Genomic DNA, 25080 nt, shown 5'->3' on the forward strand with positions numbered 1-25080 from the left:
CCCAGGACTGCCCAGAACATTCTGGAACCCCCCAGCACCCTTCCTGAACTCTTCCAGGACCCAGACTATTCCGGAACCCTGTCCCAGGACCCCCTGGAACATTCTGGAACCCCCCCAAGGACCCTCCCAGGACCCCCCAGAACATTTCAGAACCCTCCCAGGACCCCCCCGAACATTCCGGAACCCTCCCAGGACCCAGAACATTCTGGAACCCTGTCCCAGGACCCCCTGGAACATTCTGGAACCACCCCCAGGACCCTCCCAGGACCCCCCAGAACATTCCAGAACCACCCCCAACCCCCCCCGAACATTCTGGAACCCTGTCCCAGGACCCCCTGGAACATTCCAGAACCTTCCCAGAACATTCCGGAACCCTGTCCCGGGACCCCCGGGAACATTCCAGAACCCTCCCAGGACCCCCCAGAACATTCCGGAACCCTGTCCCAGGACCCCCGGGAACATTCCAGAAACTCCCCCCCCCCCCAGGACCCTCCCAGAACATTCCGGAACCCCCCGGAACATTCTGGAACCCTGTCCCAGGACCCCCGGGAACATTCCAGAACGGCCCCCCCGCCCCCAAGACCCCCCCCAGGACCCCCCCGGAACATTCCGGAACCCTGTCCCAGGACCCCCCCCCGGAACATTCTGGAACCCTGTCCCAGGACCCCCCCGGAACATTCCGGAACCCTGTCCCAGGACCCCCCCGGAACATTCCGGAATCCCCCGGTCCGGGCTGACCTGGCGGTGTCGGCGCCGTTGGTCATTAAGGTGCTGATGAGCAGCTCGTGGCCGTAGCGCGCGGCCACGTGCAGCGGCGTGTTCCCGAACTTATCGGCGCAGTCGATCTCGCTCCCTGCGGGGCCGGATCCCGGGATTCGCCGCCATTCCCGGCTCCCAAATCCCGGGATTCCCCCCCACACACCCCCCCTCCCACCCCGGCACCCGCGGGAGAAGTTCCGGAATGTTCAGGGCGGCAGCGCCCGCGGCCTGGCTGGGATCCGATGGGAATGGCGGGAAATTCGGGAATATTGGAATGGTGGAGGAGCCGACGGGAATGTCGGGAATGTTGGGAATATTGGGAATATTGGGAATAACGGAGAGGGGGAGGAGCCAACGGGAATGGCGGGAATGTTGGGAATATTGGGAATAACGGAGAGGGGGAGGAGCCAACGGGAATGGCGGGAATGTTGGGAATATTGGGAATAACGGAGAGGGGGAGGAGCCAACGGGAATGGCGGGAATGTTGGGAATATTGGGAATAACGGAGAGGGGGAGGAGCCAACGGGAATGGCGGGAATGTTGGGAATATTGGGAATAACGGAGAGGGGGAGGAGCCAACGGGAATGTCAGGAATGTTGGGAATATTGGGAACACCAGAGAGGGGGAGGAGCCAACAGGAATGTTGGGAATGTTGGGAATACTGGGAATAACGGAGAGGGGGAGGAGCCAACAGGAATGTCAGGAATGTTGGGAATATTGGGAATAACGGAGAGGGGGAGGAGACAACAGGAATGTCAGGAATGTCGGGAATATTGGAATGGTGGAGGAGCTGATGGGAATGTCAGGAATATTGGGAATACTGGAATTATGGAGGAGACAATGGGAGTGATGGGAATATTGGAATGGTGGACGATCCAACAGGAATGTTGGGAAGAATATTGGAATATTGCAGATTTCTGACAGGAATATTGGGAAAAATATTGGGAAAAATATTAGGAAAAATATTGGCAAAAATATTGGAATATTGGAGGATCCGCTGGGAATTTTGGAGGATCTGACAGGAATATTGGGAAAAATACTGGAATATTGGAAGATTTGATGGGAACATTAGGAAAAACATTGGAATCTTGGAGGATCTGGAAGGAATTTTGCCTTTCAGGCTGCGGCTCTGAGAACATTCAGCTTGGAGCCGGCTGGAATTTCAGCTCCCTGAAATTCCCCGGCTGCACGAGGCCGGAAGAGCCACGTGGGAATTTGGGATGATTCGGGAAAGCCTCAAGCCCCTCCCTGAGCTTCCAGGAAAACCCAGGATAAGGCGGGAACGCACGGACCGTTCTGGATGAGGATCTGCGAGCGCGTGAAGCGTCCGTGGATCGCCGCCATGTGCAGGGGGCTCTTCCCTTCCTTGCTCTGTGGAAAACAGCCCCAGACGGGCTCAGCTGTACCCCAAAATCCCCAAATCCTGAGTGGCTCAGCCGCACCCCAAAACCTTCCCTAAAATCCCAACCCCAAATCCTGAGTGGCTCAGCCGCACCCCAAAACCTTCCCTAAAATCCCAACCCCAAATCCTGAGTGGCTCAGCCGCACCCCAAAACCTTCCCAAAATCCCAACCCCAAATCCTGAGGGGCTCAGCTGCACCCCAAAACCTTCCCCAAAATCCCAACCCCAAATCCTGAGGGGCTCAGCTGCCCCCCACACCTTCCCCAAAATCCCAACCCCAAATCCTGAGGATCCTGAGGCTGGAACCACATCCCAACACCTTCTCCGAAATCCTAACACCAAATTCCAAGGACCCCACACCTGGAGCCACACTCCAATACCTTTCCCACCCCTCCAACCCCAAATCCCAACACCTTCCCTGCCCCTCCAACCCCAAATCCTGAGGATCCTGGGGTTCAGCCGCACCCCAACACCTTCCCTGTCACTCCAACCCCAGATCCCAACACCTTCCCTGCCCCTCCAACCCCAAATCCTGAGGATCCTGGGGTTCAGCCGCACCCCAACACCTTCCCTGTCACTCCAACCCCAGATCCCAACACCTTCCCCACCCCTCCAACCCCAAATCCTGAGGATCCGCACCTGGAATCACACCCCAACACCTTCCCCACCCCTCCAACCCCAAATCCCTAGGATCCAGCACCTGGAACCACACCCCAACACCTTCCCCACCCCTCCAACCCCAGATCCCGAGGATCTGCACCTGGAAGTTGACGTCGGCGCCGTTGTTGACGAGGATCTCGAGGCACAGGGCGCCGTTGGTGGAGACGGCGGCGAAGTGCAGGGGCGTGAAGCCCTTGTCGTTGGGCTGGTTCACGTTGGCCCCCACGTTGACCAGCTCGTTGGCCACGGCGTCCTGGCCCATGTAGCAGGCGATGTGCAGCGCCGTGTTCCCGAAGGAGTTGGGCTCGTCGATCTGCGGGAGAGGAGGGATCCGTGGGATTCATGGGATTCATGGATCCATGGGATTCATGGGATTCGGGGCTTCGCGATGGGGAAAGCGGATGTGGAGAAGCCAAAGGTTCTGGCAGTGCCCTGGGATCCTGTCACCACCCCGGGATCCTGTCACTGTCCCTCCTGTCACCATCCCAGGATCCTGTCAGCACCCAGGGATCCTGTCACCATCCCAGGATCCTGTCATTGTCCCTCCTGTCACCATCTTGGGACCCTGTCACCACCTCTCCTGTCACCATCCCTCCTGTCACCATTCTGGGATCCTGTCACTGTCCCTCCTGTCACCATCCCAGGATCCTGTCACCATCCTGGGATCCTGTCACCATCCCTCCTGTCACTATTCTGGGATCTTGTCACTGTCCCTCCTGTCACCATCCCAGGATCCTGTCATGATACTGGGATTCTGTCACCACCCAGGGATCCTGTCACCATCCTGGGATCCTGTCACCATCTTGGGACCCTGTCAACACCTCTCCTGTCACCATCCCGGGATCCTGTCACCATCCCAAGATCCTGTCATGATCCTGGGATCCTGTCACCATCCCAGGATCCTGTCACCACCCCAGGATCCTGTCACCATCCCGGGATCCTGTCACTGTCCCTCCTGTCACCACCCACGGTGAAGGAACTTGGTTCATGGATATGTGGGAGCCACAGAATCCAGAGGATTTTGGGATTCAGGGAGCAAAAAGGCAACTGAGAACCACCCAAAGCTTCTGTCACCACCCAGGGGGAAGGAATTTGGTTCCTTGATCTCAATGATCAATAAAATCCAGAGGATTTGGGATTTAGGAGGGAAAAGGCAACTGAGAACCACCAAGGGGGAGGAATTTGGTTCCTTGATCTCAGGGATCAACAAAATCCAGAGGATTTGGGATTTAGGAGGGAAAAAGGCAACTGAGAACCACCAAGGGCTCCTGTCACCACCCAGGGGGAAGGAATTTCAAGGAATTCAAAGTTCCTTGAACTTTATGAGCAGCAAAAGTCCACAGGATTTGGGGATTTAGGAAGGAAAAGGCAGCTGGAAACCACCCTGGGCTCCCGTCACTGCTCAGGATGGAATTCGGCTCACAGCTCTGTGGAAGCCATGACATCCAGAGGATTTGGGATTTAGGAAGGGAAAGGCAGCTGAGAAGCACCCAGAGCTCCTGCCAGCCCCTCTCCAGCTCCTGTCCCCGCTTTTCCCATCCTCAGGAAAGCTCCCGGGGTCTCACCTCGACCCCCAGCCTGAGGAGGTGACGCACGACCTCGATCTGGCCACTGGCGGCCGCCGTGTGCAGCAGCGTGTAACCCTTCCTGTCCTTGCACGCCACATCGGCCCCGCGCGCCACCAGCAGCTTCAGCACCTCCAGGTGACCTGGTGGGGACAGCCGTGATGGAGAGCGGAACAGGGCGGGAAACACCGCAGAGATGGGGGAACAGGGGTGGGAAACACCGGAGAGATGGGGGAACAGGAATGGGAAACACCGCAGAGATGGGAACAGGGGATGGGAAACACCGGAGAGATGGGAACGGGGATGGGAAACACCGGAGAAATGGGGGAACAGGGGTGAGAAACAATGGAGAGATGGGGGAACAGGGATGGGAAACACCACAGAGATGGGGGAACAGGGGTGGGAAACACTGGAGAGATGGGAACAGGGGTGGGAAACACCAGAGACTGGGACATGGGAGAGACAGGAAACCCCAGAGAGATGGGGAAACACAGGAGAGGTGGGAAACCCCAGAGAGATGGGGAAACACAGGAGAGATGGAAAACACAAGAGAGATGGGAGAAAATGGAAGAGCTCAAAGGGAATCTGAGTGGGATTGGGAATGAAGGGAGAGGGGATGGAGAGGTGGAGAGGAGGAACGGGAGAGATGGAGAGAAGGGATGGGAGAGCAGGAGAGGAGGATAGGGAGGTGAAACCAGCAGGGAACACCTACCCAGGAAGGCCGCCCAGTGCAGGGGCTGCCGGTCCTTCTTGTCACATGTGCTGGGGCTGGCGCCTTTGTTGAGCAGCAGGTTCACCATCTGTGGGGGGTGGGACAGCATGAGTGGGGTTATCCCTGTCCCTGTCCACCCCGGTTCCTGTCCACCCCTGTCCCCTGACCCACCCCAACCCTGCCCACCACTGTCCCTGCCCCTGACCCACCCCAATGTCCCTGTCCATCCATGTCCCTGCCCACCCCTATGTCCACCTTGATGTTCCTGTTCACTCCAACATCCCTGCCCATTCCTGTTCCTGCCCACCCTGACATCTGGGGCCACTCTGGTGTCCCTGTAGCCTGACCCACCCCAATGTCCCTGCTGCCTACCCCTGTCCTTGCCCACCCATGGCTGCCACCCCACGCTCCCGGCACACCTCGAGGTGGCCGCTGTGCACGGCGTGGTGCAGCGCCGTGCGCCCGGTGCGGTCGGCCACATTGACGGTGCTCAGCAGGGGCACCAGGGCCTCCACGCACTTGGTGGCCCGGTTGGCCGCGGCCACGTGCAGCGGCGTCTGCCAGTGCTTGTCGCGGGCGTTGACATCGGCCGAGTGCTTCAGGAGCAGGTGGAGGGCTTTCTGTGGGGAGCGAGAGCGAAGAGAGGCTTGGACGCAGCCCCACGAACCACCCCCGGATCCCAATCCCTCATGATTCCAGAGCTGCGGGATTTTCCCCGTGACGCTGAGGGTAGGAGATGTTTGTGTCCACCCTGAAGCTGTGGGTGAGATTTTCTCTCAAAGGGTGAGAGCTGGGAGAAGGGATATTCCCACTGGGAAAGGTGCTGGGGATGGGCTGGTGTGCCCAGGATGGCACCTGGGCTGTCCCAGCTATGGGGACAGGGATTGTCCCCCTGTGCTGGCACTGCCGAGGCCTCCCCAGCGCTGGGTGCAGCTCTGGGCTGCTGGAAATGTGAGGGACAAAAAGGGCGGGAAACATGAGGGGAGGAAACAGCAGGAAAGGTGAGGGGAAAAGGGTGGGAAATGTGAGGGGAAAAGGGTGGGAAATGTGAGGGGAGAAAAGAGCGGGAAACGTGAGGGGAGGAAAAGAGCGGGAAACGTGAGGGGAGAAAAAGAGCGGGAAATGTGAGGGGAGAAAAGAGCGGGAAACGTGAGGGGAGAAAAAGGGCGGGAAACGTGAGGGGAGAAAAAGGGCGGGAAACGTGAGGCCACAGGGACATTGAGGGGCTGCAGCGTGGCCAGAGCTGGGGAAGGGCTGGAGCAGCAGGAGAAGGCTCTGGAGAAGTCCTGAGGGGGCTGGGAAAGGACTGGGCCTGGAGAAAAGGAGGCTCAGGAGGGATCTTTTCACCCCACACCTCCCTGACGGGAGAGTGGGGCTGGGTGGGGCCGGGCTCTGCTCCCAGGGAACACCGGCATGAGAAGGAACAGCCCCAGATTCCTCCAGGAGAGGTTCAGGATGGACAGCAGGAGGAATTTTTCCATGGAAAAGGCTGTCAGGCTTTGGAGCTGCCCAGGGAGGTTTGGAGTCCCCATCCCTGGAGGTGTCCAGCGCCCTGGTGGGGATCAGTCCCAGCTTGGACTGGGAGATCTTTCCCAGCCTCAAACCTCCTGGGATTCTGCAAGTCCCCCAGCCCTCACTTGGGCAGCTCCAGCTCCATTTCCAGGGGGGACCTGAGCCAGGTGGGCTCATCCCACCTGATTCCAGCCATGAATCCTGGCTGGGGGAAAGAAAATCCCAGAGCCACGGGAAGAACCACGTGAAGAACGAGGAGTGAATGCTCCCCGGTGACTCAGCAGGGCCCGGGGGATGACAAACCTGACCCACTGACCTACATTTGACATTTATTTCCCCCTGTTCCTGCCCAGGCTTTGGCTTCCTGGCTTCTCCTCCCTCTGCCATGGGGGCAGAGCTTCCAGGGATCCCGACCCCATGGATCTTCACTCCCAGGGCCCCAAAAAACCAACCCAGCCACCTCACAGAGCAGGCTCCAGGCAGGGAGAGCATTGGGAAGGCTCCTCTGAGGAGAACTGAGCAGAACTTCCCAGGTGGAAAAACGTGGATGGACTCCCACATTCCCAGAGGAGTAGCAGGAGCTCCATGTTTTAGAGATTTTCCACACACGAACACCTTCAGGAGAGGTGCTCACACTCCTGTCCCACCCCACTGAGCAGGAGAATTCCACTCAGGGCTTCGGATCTCCCGGCTCCAACCCATTCCTGCCTCTCCAAACCAGGGAAAAGTTACGTGGATGAAGTCAAACCCACAGAAGATGAAGGCTGGGAAAACTTCTGGAATCAGCTCCTGAGGGACAGGGTGGGAGCCCCGACATCCCTCCAGGAGAGGTGAATCCAGAACAAAGCCCTGGGGAAGGGGTGAAGCCCGGGAGGAGGAAATGGGGAAATCCCTGTGGGATGGAGGGAAAGCAATCAAGGAAGCTTTTTTTTCCCCAGCTCTCTCCAGAACTTTGCATTCCCCAAACCAGTGAAAGAGGAGGATAAACTCCCTTTTTTCCCCCCAGCATTCCCACAGGGAAGGGCTCTCCCCGGAGCACCCACCTCGTGGCGCGAGGCCGCGGCGCGGTGCAGCGGCGTGAGCCACACCGTGTCCTTCGCGTTCACATTAGCACCTGTGGGGACACACAGCAGCTCAGGGGGGACCCAGTGCCCCAAAACACCCCAAAAACCCCTCAGCTGCCTCTCCCTGCAGCCCAGAGCCCGACACGAGGCAGGGAAAACCCCCACAGGGCTCTGCAAATCCCAAATCTTGTTTAACAAGGCCTTGGCTGGGAATTTTCCCGGAGTTTATCCCTGTTGGGGTCACGCAGGATCACGGCAGCCTCGGGGTTCCCTCTCTCCTGCCGGTGTCCTGAGGCTCCAGAGGGTGAGGAGCAGATGAGGACACTCAAAATTCCACACATAGGGCTCAAGCACAGAGTTTTTCCAGAGAGTGATGGGTGACACAACCCAAAACTGAGCAAAACCCCCTGGATTTTAGGGGATTTTCTCTGGAATTGCCCTTCTGAGCATCCCCCTCCTCCAGCATCACACATCCCCCTCCTGGCTCTGTCTCCACCTTGGCTATTTTGGTTCCAAGATGTGGAAAGCTCTGAGGATTATGGCACCATTCCCTAATCCTCTCCTGGCTGCCACCCCGTGAGCTCGGGGTGGCTTGGAGGGAAGCAAAGCCCATCCTGAGGTTTGGGGGGGATCGGGGGCTCATCCCTGGCTCTCACCTGACAGGATGAGGAGCTCGAGGATTGCAACATCTCCGATGTAGGCAGCAGCATGGAGGGGAGTCCGGCGTTCTTGGTCCTTGGGGACAGAGAGAAAATCCATCCATGAGCTTGGAGAGCAGGGAAAGGCTGGGAAAGGGCTGGGAAAGGCTGGGAAAGGGCAGAGAAAGGCTGAAAAAGGGCTGAGAAACAGCAGGAAAGGCTTGGAGAGGGCAGGGAAAGGCTGGAAAAGGGCTGGGAAAGGCTGGGAGAGGGCAGGGAGAGCTTTTTCCTCCTCCTCTTCCTCCTCCAGGGCTGAGCTGTGAGGGGCTGGAGATGGGAATGGAGCTGGGGAAGGGCTGGAGCAGCAGGAGAAGGCTCTGGAGAAGTCCTGAGGGGGCTGGGCAAGGGCTGGGCCTGGAGAAAAGGAGGCTCAGGAGGGATCTTTTCACCTCACACCTCCCTGACGGGAGAGTGGGGCCGGGTGGGGCCGGGCTCTGCTCCCAGGGAACACCGGCATGAGAAGGAACAGCCCCAGATTCCTCCAGGAGAGGTTCAGGATGGGACAGCAGGAGGAATTTTTCCATGGAAAAGGCTGTCAGGCTTTGGAGCTGCCCAGGGAGGTTTGGAGTCCCCATCCCTGGAGGTGCCTGAGGAAGGATTTTGGAAGCAGCAAGCGAGGGATGGGGAAGGAGATGGGGAGGATTTGAGGAGCACCCAGTGATGGATGGGAATGATTTAGGAAGCACCAGGTACAGAATGGGAAGGATTTGGGGAGTGCTGGGTGAGAAACGGGAAGGATTTGGGAATTACCAAGCAAGGAATGGGGATGGGAAGAGTTTGGGGAACACGAAGTGAGGGATGGGGATGGGAAGGATTTTGGGGAGCCCTGGGTGAGGGATATAAAGGATTTTGGAAGCATTAAGAGAGGACGGGGGATGGGAAGGGTTTGGGGAACACCAAGTGAGGGATGGGGATGGGAAGGGTTTGGGGAGTCCTGGCTGAGGGATATAAAGGATTTTGGAAGCACCAAGCGAGGGATGAGGCTGGGAGGGATTTGGGGAGCCCTGAGGGAGGGACAGGAATGGTTTGGCTCCAAACCCACCAGTACATTGATGTTCTCCTTCTGGTTGAGCAGCGACCGAACCTCCTCCACATCTCGGTTGAAGATGGCTTGGACCAGAGGGGGCTGCAAGGGACAGGGGACACGAATGGTGACAGTGATGGGACACAAGAGGTGACAGTGATGGGACACGAGTGGTGACAGTGATGGGACATGAGGGGTGACAGTGATGGAATAAGAGTGGTAACAGTGAGAGGGGACACAAGGGGTGACAGTGATGGGACATGAGGGGTGACAGTGATGGGACACGAGGGGTGACAGTGAGAGGGGACACAAGGAGTGACAGTGATGGGACATGAGGGGTGACAGTGATGGGACACAAGGGGTGACAGTGAGAGGGGACACGAGGGGTGACAGTGATGGGACACAAGGGGTGACAGTGATGGGACACGAGTGGTAACAGCAAGAGGGGACACAAGGGGTGACAGTGAGAGGGGACACGAGGGGTGACAGTGATGGGACATGAGGGGTGACAGTGATGGGGAACACGAGGGGTGACAGTGACAGGGGACACAAGAGGTGACAGTGACAGGGGACACGGCTGCAGCCCCACACCAGCAGAAAATCCCCACTCTCAGCTCCCTCACCCCAACCAGCCCCGGGGATGGATTTTCCAGCCAGCACAGACATTTTTCCTGGCTTTTCCTTGGTAACCAAAACTGGGAATCTTTGGGAAAGCGCTGACCACAACAGGGCCGAGCTCTCTGAGGCCCCAGCTCCTGCTACCCAAAACTTGGGCACAGTAACGACCCCTGAAACCCCTTCCTTCTTCCCAGGCCTAAAAATTCCATTTTCCTGCAGAAAAACAGGGGCAGAGCTGCCCTTGGGGCCAAACCCCTCCATGGCCCCACTGAGGCTTTTTGGGATGGAGGGATTTGGGTGCTGTGACCCCTCCCAAGCTCTTCCCACCCTCACCCCCTCCCAAGGCCGGATTTAAAGCTCAAAAACACCAAATCTTGCTTTTTTTCAGCCTCTCCGAGCTCTGCCTGGCAGTGACTCCTTCCCAGCCGTGAAATAAGGGCACTTCCAACCCCGGGAACACATCCTGGGTCAGGGCAAGGCTGTGTCATCCCCCTGGAATGCAGCAGCCTCGGCATCGTTTGTTAAGGTACTTTAAAAAAAAATAAGTTTTTTTTTTATTACTAAACAAGTATTGAAGGAAAGGCTGGAAAACACTGATGGTGCCCCAAAACGCTCCAGGTCTGGCACACAGGAGAGGGGAGTGGTTGGGATATCCCAAAAAATTAAGTTCTGTTTAAATCAGAGGTTGATCCCTCCGATTCCTCCTTCCTTCATCCCCTCCCAATCCCAAATTCCCCCTTTTTTCATCTCCCTCGTCCTCAGCTCCTCCCAGGGCTCCAAAATTCACCCCTGGATTAATGGCAGGAGAGAAACCAGGGCTCGGTGTGGGGTTGGGGGGCTCTGGCAGACCCTGACCCCAAAATCCAGGGGATAAAGGTGGTTTTGGGGAAATCTGTGGGGAGAACAGGGTCTGACCCCAGGGTCACGGCTCTGGGGACAGCACAGCCACGGGAGGGGTGTCCCCAAAACCTGAGGGGGACACTCTGAACCCCAGAACTGTCCCTAAAACATGACAGGGACACTCTGCACACCAAGAGTGTCCCCAAAACCTGATGGGGACACTCTGAACCCCAGAACTGTCCCTAAAACATGACAGGGACACTCTGCACACCAAGAGTGTCCCCAAAACCTGATGGGGACACTCTGAACCCCAGATTTGTCCCCAAAACCCAATGAGGACACCCTGCACCCCAAAAAAAGTCCCTAAGGCATAACAGGCATACCCTGGAACCCAGGAGCATCCTCAGATCCCAATGAGGACACCCTGAACCCCAAGTGTGTCCTTAAAACACCACAGGGACTCCCTGCAACCCAGAAGAGTCCAAAAAACAGCCCAGGAGTGTCTCCAAAACCTGATGGAGACACCCTGCACCCCAAAAGCATCCCCAAAACCTAACAGGGACATTCTGCAGCCCAGGAGCACCCCCAAAACCCAGCAGGGGCTTCCTGCACCCCAAGGGTATCCCCAAAACCTGATGGAACACTCTGCATGTTGGGGGTGTCCCCAAAACCCTACAGGGATGCTGTGCACACCAGGGGTGTCCCCAAAACTCCATGGACACACTCTGCAAGCCAGGGCCACCCCAAAAACCTGACAGGGACCCCACTGCTGTCCCCAAAACCTCTCTGAGGCCACCCTGTGCCCCAGGGGTACCCTGAAAATCCAGGAGCCGCTGGAAGGAAGGGCATTGGGACCAGGGTCCCATCCCGGGGGTCCGGGATCCCCCCCTTGATCCTCCAAACTCTGATCCAGGAGGTTTCAGTCATGGGATTTTGCCATTCCCAGGATTCTCCTGCTCCCTATCCAGGTGTCCCAACCCCAGGTTACCGGACCGGGATGTCCCATCCCTGCGGGCCCCGTCGTTCCCGATCCGGGTGTCCCATTCCCGGGATTCTCCTGTTCCAGGCCCGGGGGATCCCATTCCCGAGATTCTGCCGTTCCCGGGCTTCTCCCGTTCCCGATCCAGGTATCCCATCCCTGCGGGCTCCCCTGTTCCTGATCCAGGGGGTCCCGTTCCCGGGGGCTCGCCGTTCCCGAGGGTCCCGTCCCCGGGACCAGGGGGTCCCATTCCCGGGTTTCTCCCGGGGCAGGATCCCCCTCTGACCCTTCACATTCCCGGTTCAGGGGGTCCCGTTCCCGGGGCTCTCCCGTTCCCGATCCAGGTGTCCCAACATCAGGGTTCTCCCATTCCCGGGCCGGGATTTCACATCCCGGGGGCTCCGGCGTTCCCGGTTCAGGGGGTCCCGTTCTCGGGGTTCTCCCGGGGCAGGATCCCCCTCTGACCCTTCACATTCCCGGTTCAGGGAACCCCACGGTTCTCCGGGGGTCCCATCCCCGGGCTCTCCGCCGTTCCCGGCTCGGGTGGGGTCTTTCCCGAGGCTCCCATTCCCGGGGCTCTCCCGCTGCCGCTCCAGGTGCTCCCGTTCCCGGGGCTCTCCCGTTCCCGGTCCGGGCCGTCCCGGCCGCGCTGGGCCCGGCGGGCACGGGCGGAGCGGGTGCGAGCGGCGACCCCCGCCCGTCCCGGGGCTGCGGCGGGGCCGGGCTCGGCGGGGAGGGCCCGGCGGAGCGGGGCCCGTGGCCTGGGGCGGCGCCGGGCTGGGCCCGGTGGCGGAGCCGCGCTAGGCCGCACATCCCCGGGCTGCCGTGGCGGCGCGGCCCGGGCGCGGCGCGGCGGCGGCGGCGGCCGGGAGCAGAGAGGGGAGGACGGAGCGATGGCCGTACCTGGTCCGTGATGCTGAGAACCCCCATGTCGGGGCCGCCCTCAGCGCCCAGCTCCCGGCATCGGGTCCGGCCGCGGCGGCTCCGCTCGGGCGGCTGCGGGGCGGGGATGGAGCGCCGGGGATGCGCCGCCCACCGCCCCGGAGCGGCGCCGCCGACGGGGGCAGCGGCAGGGGGGGGGGCCCGGGGGCAGCGGCAGCACCCCGGGGGGACGGGGGTGAACGGGCCGGGGGGGCGGGCAGGGGTCACCGGGCAGCGGAAGGGCGGTGGGGTGATGATGGGAGAGGGTCCCGGGGTTCGCTGCTCTGAGCCGTTCTGGGATCTGCCCGGTGGGAATCACATCCAGGTGCGGCTGTCGGTAATCCCGGGGGTTCCCGGCACAGGGGCTCCCCCAGCCCAGAGAGTGGTGGGGTGATGGCAGAGGGTCCCGGGGGTCCCCGTGTGCCGCTTTCATTCTTCTCTGTGGGGTCTGCCGGTGGGAGCCCCATCCCCAGGCACCTGTCGGGGGTCTCGGGGGTCCCTGACCAGCAGCTCCCCCGGCCCAAAGGGCCCTGGGACAGGGGAAGAGGATCCCAGGAGTTTCCGTGTGCTGTTCTGTGGGATCTGGCAGATGGGAATCCCGTCCTTGGGTGGCTGCCGGTGGTCCCAGGGGTCCCAGGTAGTGATTCCTCCATCCTAAAAGGTGCTGGAATGGTGGGAGAGGATCCCGGGGGTCTCTCGGGTGGGAATCCCGACCCCAGGCTGCTGCTGCTGGTTCTGGGGGATCTCCCGGCCCAAAGGGCTCTGGGATGGTGGGAGAGGGTCCTTGGGGTGTCCCAGAGGGAATCCCATCCCCGGGGCAGCTCCCGGTGCTCCCGGTCCCTGAGCAGTGACTCTCCCGACCCAAACCCATCCTGTGACCTCCGGGCGAGGGTCCCGGGTCTCGGGGGTATCCCGGGCCCGGCTGCAGCTCCGGGCTCCCCCAGGCTCCGAGCGGTGCCAGGCCGGCATTCCCAGCTCAGGAATTGTGTTCGGGCTGGCAACTGGTGATACCCTGCACTGTGTTGGCTGTACTGGGCTGAACTGGGTTGTGCTGGGCTGAACTGGACTGGGCAGTGCTGGCTGGGACTGGTTGGCACCGGGCAGTGCTGGGCTGTACTGGGAGGCACTGGGAGGCCCTGGGGTGTGTTGGGCTGTACTGGCCGGCACTGGGCCACACGGGCCCCGCAGCCACGGTGAATTCCCGGTCTCTCAGCTCCTCGGTTCGGAGCGGGGCCGTTACCGGGACACGGCACCGGGGGCTCCCCGTCCCTCTCCGGACCCACTCACCGACCCACACGTGAGAGGCGGGGCCGGGAGCCCCCTGGGCCTGAGCCCAACCCCGGCAGTCCCGGTCGGTCCCGGGGCAGCCGCAGCCCCGGACTACATTTCCCATCGTACCCCGCGCCACCGCAGACTACAACTCCCATCGTTCCTCGCTCGGGGGGCGTCGCCTCGCCCCGCCCCGTGACGTACCCGGCGCTATGGCGACGGGTGACGTCACGGGGTGAGAGGTCACGGCGGCGGCGGCGCCGCGGCCCGGCCCGGTCCCGGTTCCGGCCCGGCCCCGGTCCCGCCCCGCTCATGGCGGCCCGGCGGCTCCGCGGCGCCCTCCAGCTCGGGGCGCGGCAGCGCCTGCGGGCCGCGGCGGCCCCGCCCGCCGGGTGAGCGGCGGCGGCCCGGCGGGGCGGCGGCCCCCGGGCGGGCGGGGCCCGGAGGTCACACCAGCCCCGGGGGCACCGGAGCGGGCCCCGGGAGGCGATCGTGCTGCGGGGGCTCCTCTGGGCCCGCCCGCGCTCCCGGCCCCGCGGGGTGGGGTGGTCCGGGGGCACCTTGGGCAGCCCGGGGGGAGCAGGCGGGGCCGGGCCGGGGTCCCGGGGCTGCGGGCTCGGGGGTCCCGGCGCCGCCGCTGTCCCGGTCCCCGTAGAAGGCCTCTGGGTGGGGAACACTCGCTGGGGGAGGCCTGACCTTGGAGCAAACCCGGCGTGGGGACAGCGGGACCGGGCCGGTACCAGCCCCGCCCGTGGGGTCGCGAGGGGCCCGGGCCCCGTCGGGGGACGGGCGCCGGTGTCACCGTGCCCGGGGCGAGCGGACAGTCCCGGTAGTCACGGGGCACCGGGGCACCCCACGGCGGTGACCTCTGCTCGGGGACACGACCGGGACCGACCGCCCCCGGTGACTCCGGGGGTGACAATTCCCATGGGAAAGGTGGGATCTCCCCTTGCTGTCCCCCCGCCGCCACCGGAGGGACGGGACGGGGCCGGGGGGGCCCCGGGGCACCGGGCACTTGTCCCCGCCTGGATTAGGTGTCCCCAAGGTCGGGTTTCCCGGCCTTCCTCCTCCTCCTCCTCCTCCTGCCAACAGCAGCCCTGGCATCAGCGCCGGGACCTTCCCGGCCTTGGGCACCGGCCCAGAGCCCCCGGGGGAGATTCCCGTCCCGGGAGGGGCCCGGGAAGGTCTGGAAAGGGCCTGGAGTGGCCAGGAAGGGACCCGGACCTGTCTGGAAGGGACCTGGAATTTCAGGAAGGAGCTTGGGCAAGTCTGGAGAGAGCCTGGGCTGGTCAGGAAGGGACCTGGATGGGTCTGGAAGGGACCTGGGCTGGTCAGGAAGGGACTGGGAAGGTCTGAAAAAGGCTTGAACAGGTCAAGAAGGGGCCTGGACCAGTCTGGGGAGAGCCTGGGCTGGTCAGGAAAGGACCTGGACCAGTCCAGAAAGAACCAGGGAAGGACTGGAAGGGATCTGAGTTGATCAGGAAGGGACCCAGGCCAGGTGGGAATGGGCTTGGGATGGTCTGGAGGAACCTGTGAGGCTCTGGACGGGACCTGGGAAGCTCTGGAGGGATTTGGGAAGCTCCAGAAGGGCCCCTGTCCCCTGGGCAAGGCCCTGGCAGTCCCGGTGCCGCCGGTGACAGGCGGTGCCACCCGTGTCCCCGCAGGCACACGGCCCCGTGCGGCCTCCGGCTCGCCCGGCTGGGCCGGCCGGGCCCTGTGGCCTGGGAGCCCCGAGCCCAGCCCAGCCGGGGCTTCCTGAACCTCACCAACAAGCGCAAGGAGTACTCGGAGCGCCGCATCATCGGGTGAGTGCTGCTCGGACCCCCAGCTCCAACCCCAGCTCCAACCCTGACCTTAACCCCAGTCCCAACCTTGGCCCCAAACCTGACCTTAACCCCAGTTCTAACCCCAGCTCCAATGCCAGCCCAAATCCCAGCCCCAACCAGTTACAACCCCAGCCTCAACCTTGGCCCTGACCCCAACCCTGACCTTAACCCCAGCCCAAATCCCAGCCCCATCCCCCAGCCTCAACCTTGGCCCTGGCCCCAACCCTGACCTTAACCCCAGCCCCAATCCCAGCCCCAACCCTCGCCCCAAACCTGGCTCCAGCCCCAGCCCTGACCTTAACCCCAGCCCCAACCCCAGCCCCAATCCCAGCCCTAAACCCAGCTCCAACCCTGACCCCAACCTTGACTTTAACCCTGGCCCAAATCCCAGCCCCAATCCCAGCTCCAACCCCAACCTTAAGCTCAGTTTCAACCTCAGCTCCAACCTTGCCCCTGACACCAACCCCAGCCCCAACCCTGGTCCCAACCCCGTCCTGTCGCAGGTACTCCATGCAGGAGATGTACGACGTGGTGGCCAACGTGGAGGACTACAAGAACTTCGTGCCCTGGTGCAAGAAGTCCGTGGTGGTGTCGCGGCGCTCGGGCCACATCAAGGCGCAGCTGGAGGTGGGGTTCCCACCCGTGCTGGAGCGTTACACGTCCATCGTCACCCTGGTGCGGCCACACCTCGTCAAGGTGAGCAGGGACCTCAGGCTGCACATCAGGGGTGGGGAGAAGGCTCTGGAGAAGTCCTGAGGGGGCTGGGCAAGGGCTGGGCCTGGAGAAAAGGAGGCTCAGGAGGGATCTTTTCACCCCACACCTCCCTGACGGGAGAGTGGGGCCGGGTGGGGCCGGGCTCTGCTCCCAGGGAACACCGGCATGAGAAGGAACAGCCCCAGATTCCTCCAGGAGAGGTTCAGGATGGGACAGCAGGAGGAATTTTTCCATGGAAAAGGCTGTCAGGCTTTGGAGCTGCCCAGGGAGGTTTGGAGTCCCCATCCTTGGAGGATTTGACACTCTGGGGATGCCAGGCTGGCCTCGATCCAGGAGGGTTTTCCAGCCTCGAGAATTCCGTGATCCCGGTGGCTCCTGGGCCCCCTGACCGCTGCTTTTCCCCTCCCCAGGCCGTCTGCACCGACGGGCGCCTCTTCAACCACCTGGAGACCAACTGGCGCTTCAGCCCCGGCATCCCCGGCTACCCCCGCACCAGCACGGTGGATTTCTCGGTACGACCCCGCCCCGGGATCCCCGGGGAGTGCGGGGCTCACCTGCCGGGGCTCACCTGCTCTCCTCCTCCTCCTCCTCCTCCTGCCCAGATCTCCTTCGAGTTCCGCTCCCTGCTGCACTCCCAGCTGGCCACCGTGTTCTTCGATGAGGTGGTCAAGCAGATGGTGGCCGCCTTCGAGCGCCGCGCGGCCAAGAACTTCGGGCCCGAGACCCGCATCCCCCGGGAGCTCATGTTCCACGAGGTCCACCAGACGTGAGGGCGGCCGGGCCGGGCACCCCCGGACTGTGCCGGGCCCGCCCCGAGCCCACCCCCCAAAATATTTATTCGAGTGCGTCTCCGCTGCTGTTGCCTCAACGCCCCCCGGGGCTGCCCCGTCAGCCCCCCTGGAGCTGCGTCCCGGCGCTGGACTCCCTGGTTTTGTAGCTGATTTGGGGTTTTAAGTTTTGTTTTAGTTCTTGTTTTTTGATTGAGTTTTTCTTTTTTTTTTTTTTTTTTTTTTTTTAACCCTTTTATTTTTTAATTTTTTTGGTTCTTTTTAAACTCCTCGGCCAGGCCGGAGGGTCCCGGCGGGGGCAGCTCCGGTGCCTGGGCCCCGCCGTGCTCCGGGAGAGCGGGAAGAACAGGGAGGGGGGGAAGCTGATGGGAACCCCCCCCCCCCATTTCCTCCCCAGCTCTTCCAGGAACAAAAGGGAAGGAGCCGGCGCAGGGTGGAGCCCCCCGAGCCCCCCCTGATGTCGTCGCACACTTTGCACAAGCCACACGCACAGGGTGGGGAGGGGGCGGCTCCCGCTGCCCCCCCCCGCCGCCCCCCACCCCCAGCACCCTCCGCAGGGACCGCCACGGTCCCCACCCCACCCCAGAGCCCCCCCGGCCCCTCACCTGTGGCGGGGGGCGCGGGGGGGTGAGGGGCTCCCTGAGCCCCCCGAGCCTGCCCGTGCTGCCCCAGGAAGGAAGGAAGGAAGGGCTCTGACAGGCCAATAAAGAGCATTTTCCAAGGGTCAGCGGCCTCCTGCTCCTCATTCAGGGATTTTGGGGGTGGGGGGCTGCATGGTGGGACCCCCAGACCCAAACCAGGCCAGTTGTGCCACCACCACTGCGGGACCCCCCCAGGTGGGGTGGGGGCACCATGCCCTGACCCCCCCCCTCCCTAAACCCTGCCCAGAGAAGGGAGAGGGGAGGCTGGGGGTTTGTTAATAAAAACATTTATTTTGCATTTTTGTTGTTGTTTGTACAGAAGTGCCCGAGAGCTGTGAGGAGCCGGGGTGGGGGGGCTGGGGGGGGGTCCCCGCTCTGGCTCCCGGGGGGCTCCGGCAGGGGGGGGTCACACAAACACGGGGGCACGGCCGGGGAGGAGTGTATCGAGTCCCTGCGGGGGGCCCGGACACGGGGCTGGACTGAACCCCTCTCGGGGGGCTGCAGAGGGGGCTGTGCCCCCCCAGGGCCCAGCAGTGGGGAAGCCTGGGGGGGCTCCCAGAGTGGGGAGCCTTTGGGGGGGCTCCCAGAGTGGGGAGCCTTTGGGGGGGCTCCCAGTGTGCGCAGTGAGAGCTGCTGGGGTGGGGAGGGGGCACCGGAGCCCCCCCCACCCCACCAGGGCAGGGGCTCTGGGGGTGGGGTGGAGGGGGGGGGACCCCAGGGCCGCTCCTGCCCCTCCCCAAGGCGGGCGGGAGGGGAGGGGGAGCAGCCGGGGGGGACCCGAGGGGGGTTCAGTGCCGAGGGCGTCCGGGCCGGGCCCGGCAGCGCGACGTTCCCTGGGGGAGCCCGGTCCCCGTCCCTTCTTTACCCGGATTTGTAGCCCACGAGCTGCATGAGGCCCTTGGTGCTCATGGATTTGGGCCGCTCCAGGGGGAATCCCAGCGCCCGGCTCCAGATGAGCTGCGAGAGGACGCCCAGGGCCCGCGACACCCCGAACAGCACCGTGTAGTAATTCATCTCCTTCATGCCGTAGTACTGCGGGGACGGGGGGCTCGGCGTGGGCGGGGGGCGGCCAGGAGACCCCCGGCCACCCCCTCCAGGGCACGGGGAGAGGGACACACGGACAGGAGGAGGGACAGACAGGACAGGGAGAGGGGAAGGACTAACGGGTGGATGGGGAGAGGAACACAGGATGGGAGAGGGAGGAATGGGACAGAAAGAGATGGACAGGGCAGGGAGAGGGACAGGGACAGGAGGAGGGACAGACGGGACAGGGAGAGGGACACACGGACAGGGAGAGGGACATAGAGAGGAGGAGGAACACACAGACAGGAGGAGGGACAGACAAGACAGGGAGAGGGACACAGAGAGGAGGAGGGACACATGGACAGGAGGAGGGACAGAAACAGGAGGAGGGACACACGGACAGGAGGAGGGACACACGGACAGGAGGAATGAGACACAGACGGGAGGGACAGACAGGACAGGGAGAGGGATGTGGACATGGAAAGGGACACACGGACAGGGAAAAGGACAGACTAACAGGGAAAGGGTCAGACAGACAGACAGAGGGACAGAGGACCCTGCACTCACCTGCAGCAGGACCCCGCTGTGGGCGTCCACATTGGGCCAGGGGTTCTTGGCCTTGCCCTGCTCCAGCAGCACGTTGGGGACGATCTTGTAGAGCTGCGCCACGAGCTTGAACAGGGGGTCCTTGGGCAGGTGCTTGAGGGCGAACTCCCGCTGGCAGGTGTAGCGCGGGTCCGTCTTCCGCAGCACCGCGTGCCCGTACCCCGGCACCACCTGCAGGGACGGGGGGCTCAGAGCTGGTCCTGACCCCCAGCATGGCCCCCGAGCCCTGGAACAGCCCCTGACCCCCAGCACGGCCCCCAAGCCCTGGAACAGCCCCCGACCCCCAGCACGGCCCCCGAGCCCTGGAACAGCCCCTGACCCCCAGCACGGCCCCCAGGCTCACCCTGCCTGAGTTGAGCGTGTTCCAGATGAAATCCCGCAGCTTCTCGTCCGACACGTCCTGGCCCAGCTCCTTCTGCAGGTCAGTGAGCCAGAGCAGCACCTCCTGCGGGAACGGCCGGAGTGAGGCCCGGGGAACGCGGGGAGATGGACGGCAAGAGGGACAGAGGGACACGGGGATGGGCAGAGGGACAGAGGGACACGGGGATGGGCAGAGGGACAGAGGGACACAGGGATGAGCAGAGAGACACAGGGACACAGGGATGAGGAGAGGGATGCAGAGATGGGGAGAGGGACAGACAGACACATGGGTGGGGAGAGGGACAAACCAACAGGGAGAGGGACAGGCAGAGTGATGCATGAACAAGACAGCCAGACAAGGAGAGGGACACGTGGACAGGAGTAGGGACAGACTGACAGGGAGAGGGACACATGGACAGGAGTAGGGACAGACTGACAGGGAGAGGGACACATGGACAGGGAGGGGTGCCCACCTGGTTGGCGAGGCCGTGCAGGGGCCCGGCCAGCCCGTTCATGGCGGCGGCGAAGGCGAGGTACGGGTCGGACAAGGCGCTGCCCACGAGATGGCTCGTGTGGGCACTCACATTCCCTCCCTCGTGGTCACTGCCGGGGCGAGGGGGCCATCAGGACTCCCCCAGCCCCACCAAACGCCTCCCACGGCATTTTGGAGGCAGGGAGAACAATGCTGCCAGCCTGGTTCAGCCCCGCCCCAGCCCTTCGTGCTATCGTGACACCCCGGAGCAGCCCGGGCGCATCCCTGGCCCCGAGGTTGGGAGCGGGGCCAAACCCCCGCCCATCCCACGTCCCCAGCTGCTCCAGGTGCAGCTCCCAGCTCCCCACCTGTGGATGGTGAGGTAGAGCCGCATCAGCTCGATGAACTGGGGGTCGGTGTAGCCCAGCATGTTGGTGAAGTTGTGGGACCAGTCGAGGTTGGGGTCGATGGCCCCGATGCCGCTGCCCTCCCGGTACAGGTTGCGGTAGATCTTGGCGGCCACGCACGGCAGCTTCGCGATCAGGTCCATGGCGTCCTCGTACACAAACTGGGACCAGAGGGGTGAGACCGTGCTCCCCCGAGCCCCCGCACCCAAATCCACCCCCGGGAGGCCGCAGCTCCCCCCGTACCTCCCAGTACTTGGCGCGGTGGATGCCCTCGGCGTAGGCGCGGGCGAACTTGCTCTCGCTGTTGAGGGCGGTGACGGCGGCGCTCAGCTGGGACATGGGGTGCAGGTTGGTGGGGAAGTTGTCCAGCATGGTCACCACGTGGGAGGGCAGAGCCGCACGCTTGGCCCACTCCCGGGACAGCCAGGTCACCTACGGGAACGCTCCGGGGCTGAGCTGCGGGGCCGGGGGCTGTCAGCCCCTCCTCGGCTGATCGCCAGCCCCCTCCCGGCGGTACCTGCTCCTGGGTTGGGATTTCTCCGGTCACCAGCAGCCAGAAGAGCCCCTCGGGCAGCGGCTCCTCTCCCCCGGAGGCTTTGGGCAGTTTCTTCTGGCACTCGGGAATGCTGTACCCACGGAAGCGGATGCCCTGCGGAGCTGGGAACGTCAGTGGGGCTGGGCGGGATGGGATGGGGATGGGGATGGGATCCATGGGATGGGATGGGATGGGATGGGATGGGATGGGATGGAGATGAGATCCATGGGATGGGATGGGATGGGATGGGATGGGATGGGATGGGACAGGGTGGGATGGGATGGGATGGGATGGGATGGGATGGGATGGGATGGGATGGGATGGGATGGGATGGGACAGGGTGGGATGGGATGGGATGGGATGGGATGGGATGGGATGGGATGGGATGGGATGGGATGGGATGGGATGGGACGGGACGGGACGGGACAGGATGGGACAGGGTGGGACAGGGTGGGATGGGGTCCTACCTCATCAGGATCCAGCACAGAGGTCTCGTAGATCAGCCCTTTCATGCCCCTCATGCCGCCGTACACCTGGAAGGGGCCGGGAGGCCATGGTGAGGGCCGGTGGCGGGGCCCGGTGGCCCCAGCGCGGCGGCGGTGGCCGCACACTCACCATGTCCACCGTGATCTGCCCGATGGCCGTGTTGCCGTGCTGCTGCCGGAAGCTCTTGATCTTCGCCTGCTCCTTGGGGATCATGGTGGCCAGGACGTCTTTGAGGTTCTGGGGACAAAGGAGGGTGACATGAGAGGGGGGACAAGAAAAGGGTGTGACAACCGAGACGCTGGCAGGACAGGGGTGACACAAGAGCTGGGGCAGGAGAGGGAGCAACACGAGAGAGGGAAAGAGGAGAGGGGACTCCCCTTGGAGAGCAGGGATGGGGAGGGGGTGATAAGAGGTGGGAACAGGAAAGGGGGTGATGGGAGAAGGGGCAGTAAAACAAGGAGAGGGAAAGGGCTGACAGGAGAGGGACTGATGGGAGAGGGTTCCCCTCTTGAAGAGAGGTGACAGGAGAGGGGCCACAGGAAAGAGGTGACAGGAAAGGGGGTGACGGGAAAGGGGGTGACAGGAAAGGGAGTTCCCATTGGAGAAGAGTGCCAGGACACGGTGACAGAACAGGGGCTCATGGGAAACAGGGTGACAATAGAGGTGGGGACAGGAAAGGGGATGACAACTGAAGGGTCTCCCCTTGGAGAGGAGTCTCAGGAGAGGCAGCCACAGGGAAGAGGTGTCAGGAGAGAGGTCACAGGTGACAGGACAGGGGGCACAGGACAGGACCCCCCTTACCGTGGCGGCGCTGGCGTGGCGAGCAGCAAAAAGGACACACGGTGCATTCTGTGGGACAACGGACACAGAGACCCCCTGTCACCAGGACAGAGCCTCTTTTTGGGGGGTCCGGCCAGATGAGCCCCCCCAGCCCCGTGGCAGGAGCTGAGGTCCCGGTTCCCAAGGACGCCGTGGCCGGAGCCGCTTCCCTCGCCCACGCGGGCGCGGATCAGAGCCGGGATCAGAGCCGGGATCAGAGCCGGGATCAGAGCCGGGATCAGAGCCGGGATCAGCCGGGGTGGCCCCGCGCTGCCCTCGCAGCCAGACCCGGAGCTGGCACAGGGATTGCGGCCGCGTTCTCCTGCCTGGAGCCGAGCCCGGCCAGGCACGGCCGCGGTTTTCCTGAGCCGGGGAATCCGAACTTTGTTCCTCGCCCACGCGTGGGAACCGGGAACCGCGGGGACTCCGGCCGGCAGGGACACACCGGGAACAGCCCGGGCCTGGCAGCGCGCAGGGACGGGGACACCGGGGGACACCGGGGGACACCGGGGCTGCCATCCACAGGAACACCCGGAGATTCCCCGGGGCCCGGAGCTGCGGCAGCGCCTGCGGCAGAGCCAGAACATGACTCGGTTTTTCCACTGGCTGCCGGGAGGACGCGGGGGGGCCGCGCTGCTCAGAACCCCCCCGGCTGTCCCCCAGGCCCCGCCAGCCCCCGGCCCGGACAGGGGGGTCCCCGGTACCCCCGGTACCCCCGGTGTGACCGTGGCGGGAGGCGAGGCCGCGTCCCCCCGCAACAGGCGGCTCCGGGAAGGGAAAACGCCGGCGGAACAATGGAGGCGGCAGCGGGAAGCCCAAGGTCAAGGCGGCCGCTGCCCCCGCCGCGGGGGCCCCTTCCCCCCCCCACCGTGTCACCCCCAGTGTCACCCCCGTGTCACCCCGCTTTGGGGGTCCCCGCCGCTCGCCCCGGCTGTCACCGAGGTGCCACTGGCTCAAGGTCACACGTGTCGGTGGTGACACCGGGCACCGGCTGGGGGGAGCGCGGGGGGGCACACCGGGACCCTCCGAGGGCTCCCGCGGTGCTCGGGGCTGCGGGGGCAGCCCCAGGCCAGGAGAACGGCGGTCGGGATCGCGGCCCCGCTCCGCCCGGTTTGAGGGGTGAGCAGAGCCAAGTGGGGCACCGTGAATATCCCAAAATATCGCCCGGTCGATAAAGACACCGCAACGCCCCTTATGAAACGCCGGGGCCGCGACCAGGGGAAACACACCGGTGGAGCCGGGGTCGCTCCGGCCCGGTACCGGCGCTCGGCCCCAACGGGGGTCCCCCCGCTGTGACCCCGTTGTCCTCTACGGCACCGGGAAGCTGGGGAAGGGCGGCGGCGGCGGCGGAGGGACGGCTCCCCGCCTCCAACCCCCGCTGCCGGTGCTGCCGGGCGCGGGGTCCCGGGACCGGTGCGGGGATCCCGGGGGGCGCCCGGGACCCCCCAAGCTCGGCGCTGCACAACGGGGGGGAACGGCGGGACCGGAGCCTCCGGCGGGGGCTGCCCAGGGGCGGGGGCCCCGACACGGGGCTGAATCAGCGGCGGAGCCCCCCGAGAACGGAGCGGGCCCGGGGCCCCCCGAGCCACTCCCGGTGCCCCCGGCGCTGAGAAGGCCGCGGAGGGAGCGCCCGGCGCCGGTGCCCACCACGTGCTGCCGCTGCGGCCCCGCGCCCACCCCGGTCCCCATCCCGGTCGCGATCCCCATCACCCCCGTCCCATCCCCCTCCTCCGCCGCCACCGCGCGGCCCCTTTAAGGCAGCGCCCCCCGCGTCGCCCCTTTAAGAACCGGACCCCCCCGCTCTCCCTTCCCCCCGCGGCGTCGCCCCTTTAAGGCGCGGCGAGGCCGGACCGGGCGCGCTCACCTTGGGCCCGCGGAGGCGCGCGGCCGCCCGGCTGCCGGCGGGGAGGAGCGTCATGGCGGCCCCGGGGCGGGACAGGCCGGGACTGACCGGGACCGGGAGCGGGGCCGGGAGCGGGACCGGGGCGGGAGCGGGGCCGGAGCGGCGGCGGCCGGGGGTCCTCAACGTGAGGGCGGGGCAGAGCGCCGCGCTGGTCATTAGCATAATCCCGCCCCCTCTCGGGGCAGAGCCGTTTCCTATTGGACAAGTGGCGCGTCGTGGGGCGGGGCTACGCTAATGAAACGGCGGGGGGGGGCGCGAGCTATAGGTGGCCTCCGCATTCGCCTGATCAAGAACAGGGGTGGGGCGAGGGAGTGCCCGCCCCGTCTCGTGACGTCACTGGCCGCGGTGCGTGACGTCATGGTCCGGTGTCATCGCCGCGGCCGCGCCAGTGTCTCGGTGGGGTTCGGCTGCGGGGGTGGGGGGCAGCCCTGTGACGTCACCGGGCGGTATGAGGTTACCTGAGCCCATGACGTCATC

General features: G+C 63.9%; 3 protein-coding genes across 3 annotated transcripts in view; 1 reads left to right on the plus strand and 2 right to left on the minus strand.

Annotated features, from left to right (window-relative positions):
• ANKRD52 (ankyrin repeat domain 52) overlaps nt 1-12840 on the minus strand; it is a 30236-nt gene extending 17396 nt beyond the window's left edge. The window contains exons 1-10 of the mRNA XM_088068778.1: nt 12737-12840; nt 9415-9498; nt 8331-8409; nt 7654-7724; nt 5518-5718; nt 5099-5186; nt 4387-4529; nt 2922-3134; nt 2052-2130; nt 739-853 (exon numbers count right to left, since the gene is read on the minus strand). Of these exons, the coding sequence (XP_087924904.1) occupies nt 739-853; nt 2052-2130; nt 2922-3134; nt 4387-4529; nt 5099-5186; nt 5518-5718; nt 7654-7724; nt 8331-8409; nt 9415-9498; nt 12737-12763 (1100 nt within the window). The 5' untranslated portion in view covers nt 12764-12840. The remainder of the gene's footprint in view (nt 1-738; nt 854-2051; nt 2131-2921; nt 3135-4386; nt 4530-5098; nt 5187-5517; nt 5719-7653; nt 7725-8330; nt 8410-9414; nt 9499-12736) is intronic.
• On the plus strand, nt 12762-18198 carry COQ10A (coenzyme Q10A). Its single transcript, XM_005532023.3, has 6 exons — nt 12762-13091; nt 14168-14415; nt 15688-15828; nt 16353-16545; nt 16974-17075; nt 17166-18198. The coding sequence occupies exons 1-6, from the start codon at nt 12762-12764 to the stop codon at nt 17331-17333; spliced, it is 1182 nt and encodes a 393-aa protein (XP_005532080.2). The 3' UTR covers nt 17334-18198.
• A 64-nt stretch (nt 18199-18262) lies between these two features.
• On the minus strand, nt 18263-24723 carry CS (citrate synthase). Its single transcript, XM_005531958.3, has 11 exons — nt 24565-24723; nt 22683-22730; nt 22011-22118; nt 21863-21928; nt 21378-21509; nt 21104-21292; nt 20822-21021; nt 20455-20584; nt 19965-20066; nt 19583-19792; nt 18263-19024 (listed from the first exon to the last, which is right to left on the minus strand). Exons 1-11 carry the CDS (start codon nt 24616-24618, stop codon nt 18854-18856), a joined length of 1410 nt encoding a protein of 469 aa, XP_005532015.2. The 5' UTR covers nt 24619-24723; the 3' UTR covers nt 18263-18853.
• Between the last annotated feature and the right edge of the window lie 357 nt (nt 24724-25080).

Source organism: Pseudopodoces humilis, chromosome 32 (assembly GCF_049639895.1).
Source record: "Pseudopodoces humilis isolate 2021_Gansu_Grassland_sample_001 chromosome 32, ASM4963989v1, whole genome shotgun sequence".
Classification (NCBI taxonomy): Eukaryota; Metazoa; Chordata; class Aves; order Passeriformes; family Paridae; genus Pseudopodoces; species Pseudopodoces humilis.

What these genes read in the sequence shown, in the direction of transcription:
- COQ10A (XM_005532023.3), top strand. Translation starts at nt 12,762, where the DNA reads ATGTCGGGGCCGCCCTCAGCGCCCAGCTCCCGGCATCGGGTCCGGCCG. An exon ending in GCGGCGGCCCCGCCCGCCGG is followed by an intron (nt 14,416 to 15,687) that starts GTGAGCGGCGGC and finishes GTGTCCCCGCAG; the next exon opens with GCACACGGCCCCGTGCGGCC. An exon ending in TGCGGCCACACCTCGTCAAG is followed by an intron (nt 16,546 to 16,973) that starts GTGAGCAGGGAC and finishes TCCCCTCCCCAG; the next exon opens with GCCGTCTGCACCGACGGGCG.
- CS (XM_005531958.3), bottom strand. Translation starts at nt 24,618, where the DNA reads ATGACGCTCCTCCCCGCCGGCAGCCGGGCGGCCGCGCGCCTCCGCGGG. An exon ending in GGCAGATCACGGTGGACATG is followed by an intron (nt 21,929 to 22,010) that starts GTGAGTGTGCGG and finishes GGCCCCTTCCAG; the next exon opens with GTGTACGGCGGCATGAGGGG. An exon ending in CTGTGCTGGATCCTGATGAG is followed by an intron (nt 21,510 to 21,862) that starts GTAGGACCCCAT and finishes CCAGCTCCGCAG; the next exon opens with GGCATCCGCTTCCGTGGGTA.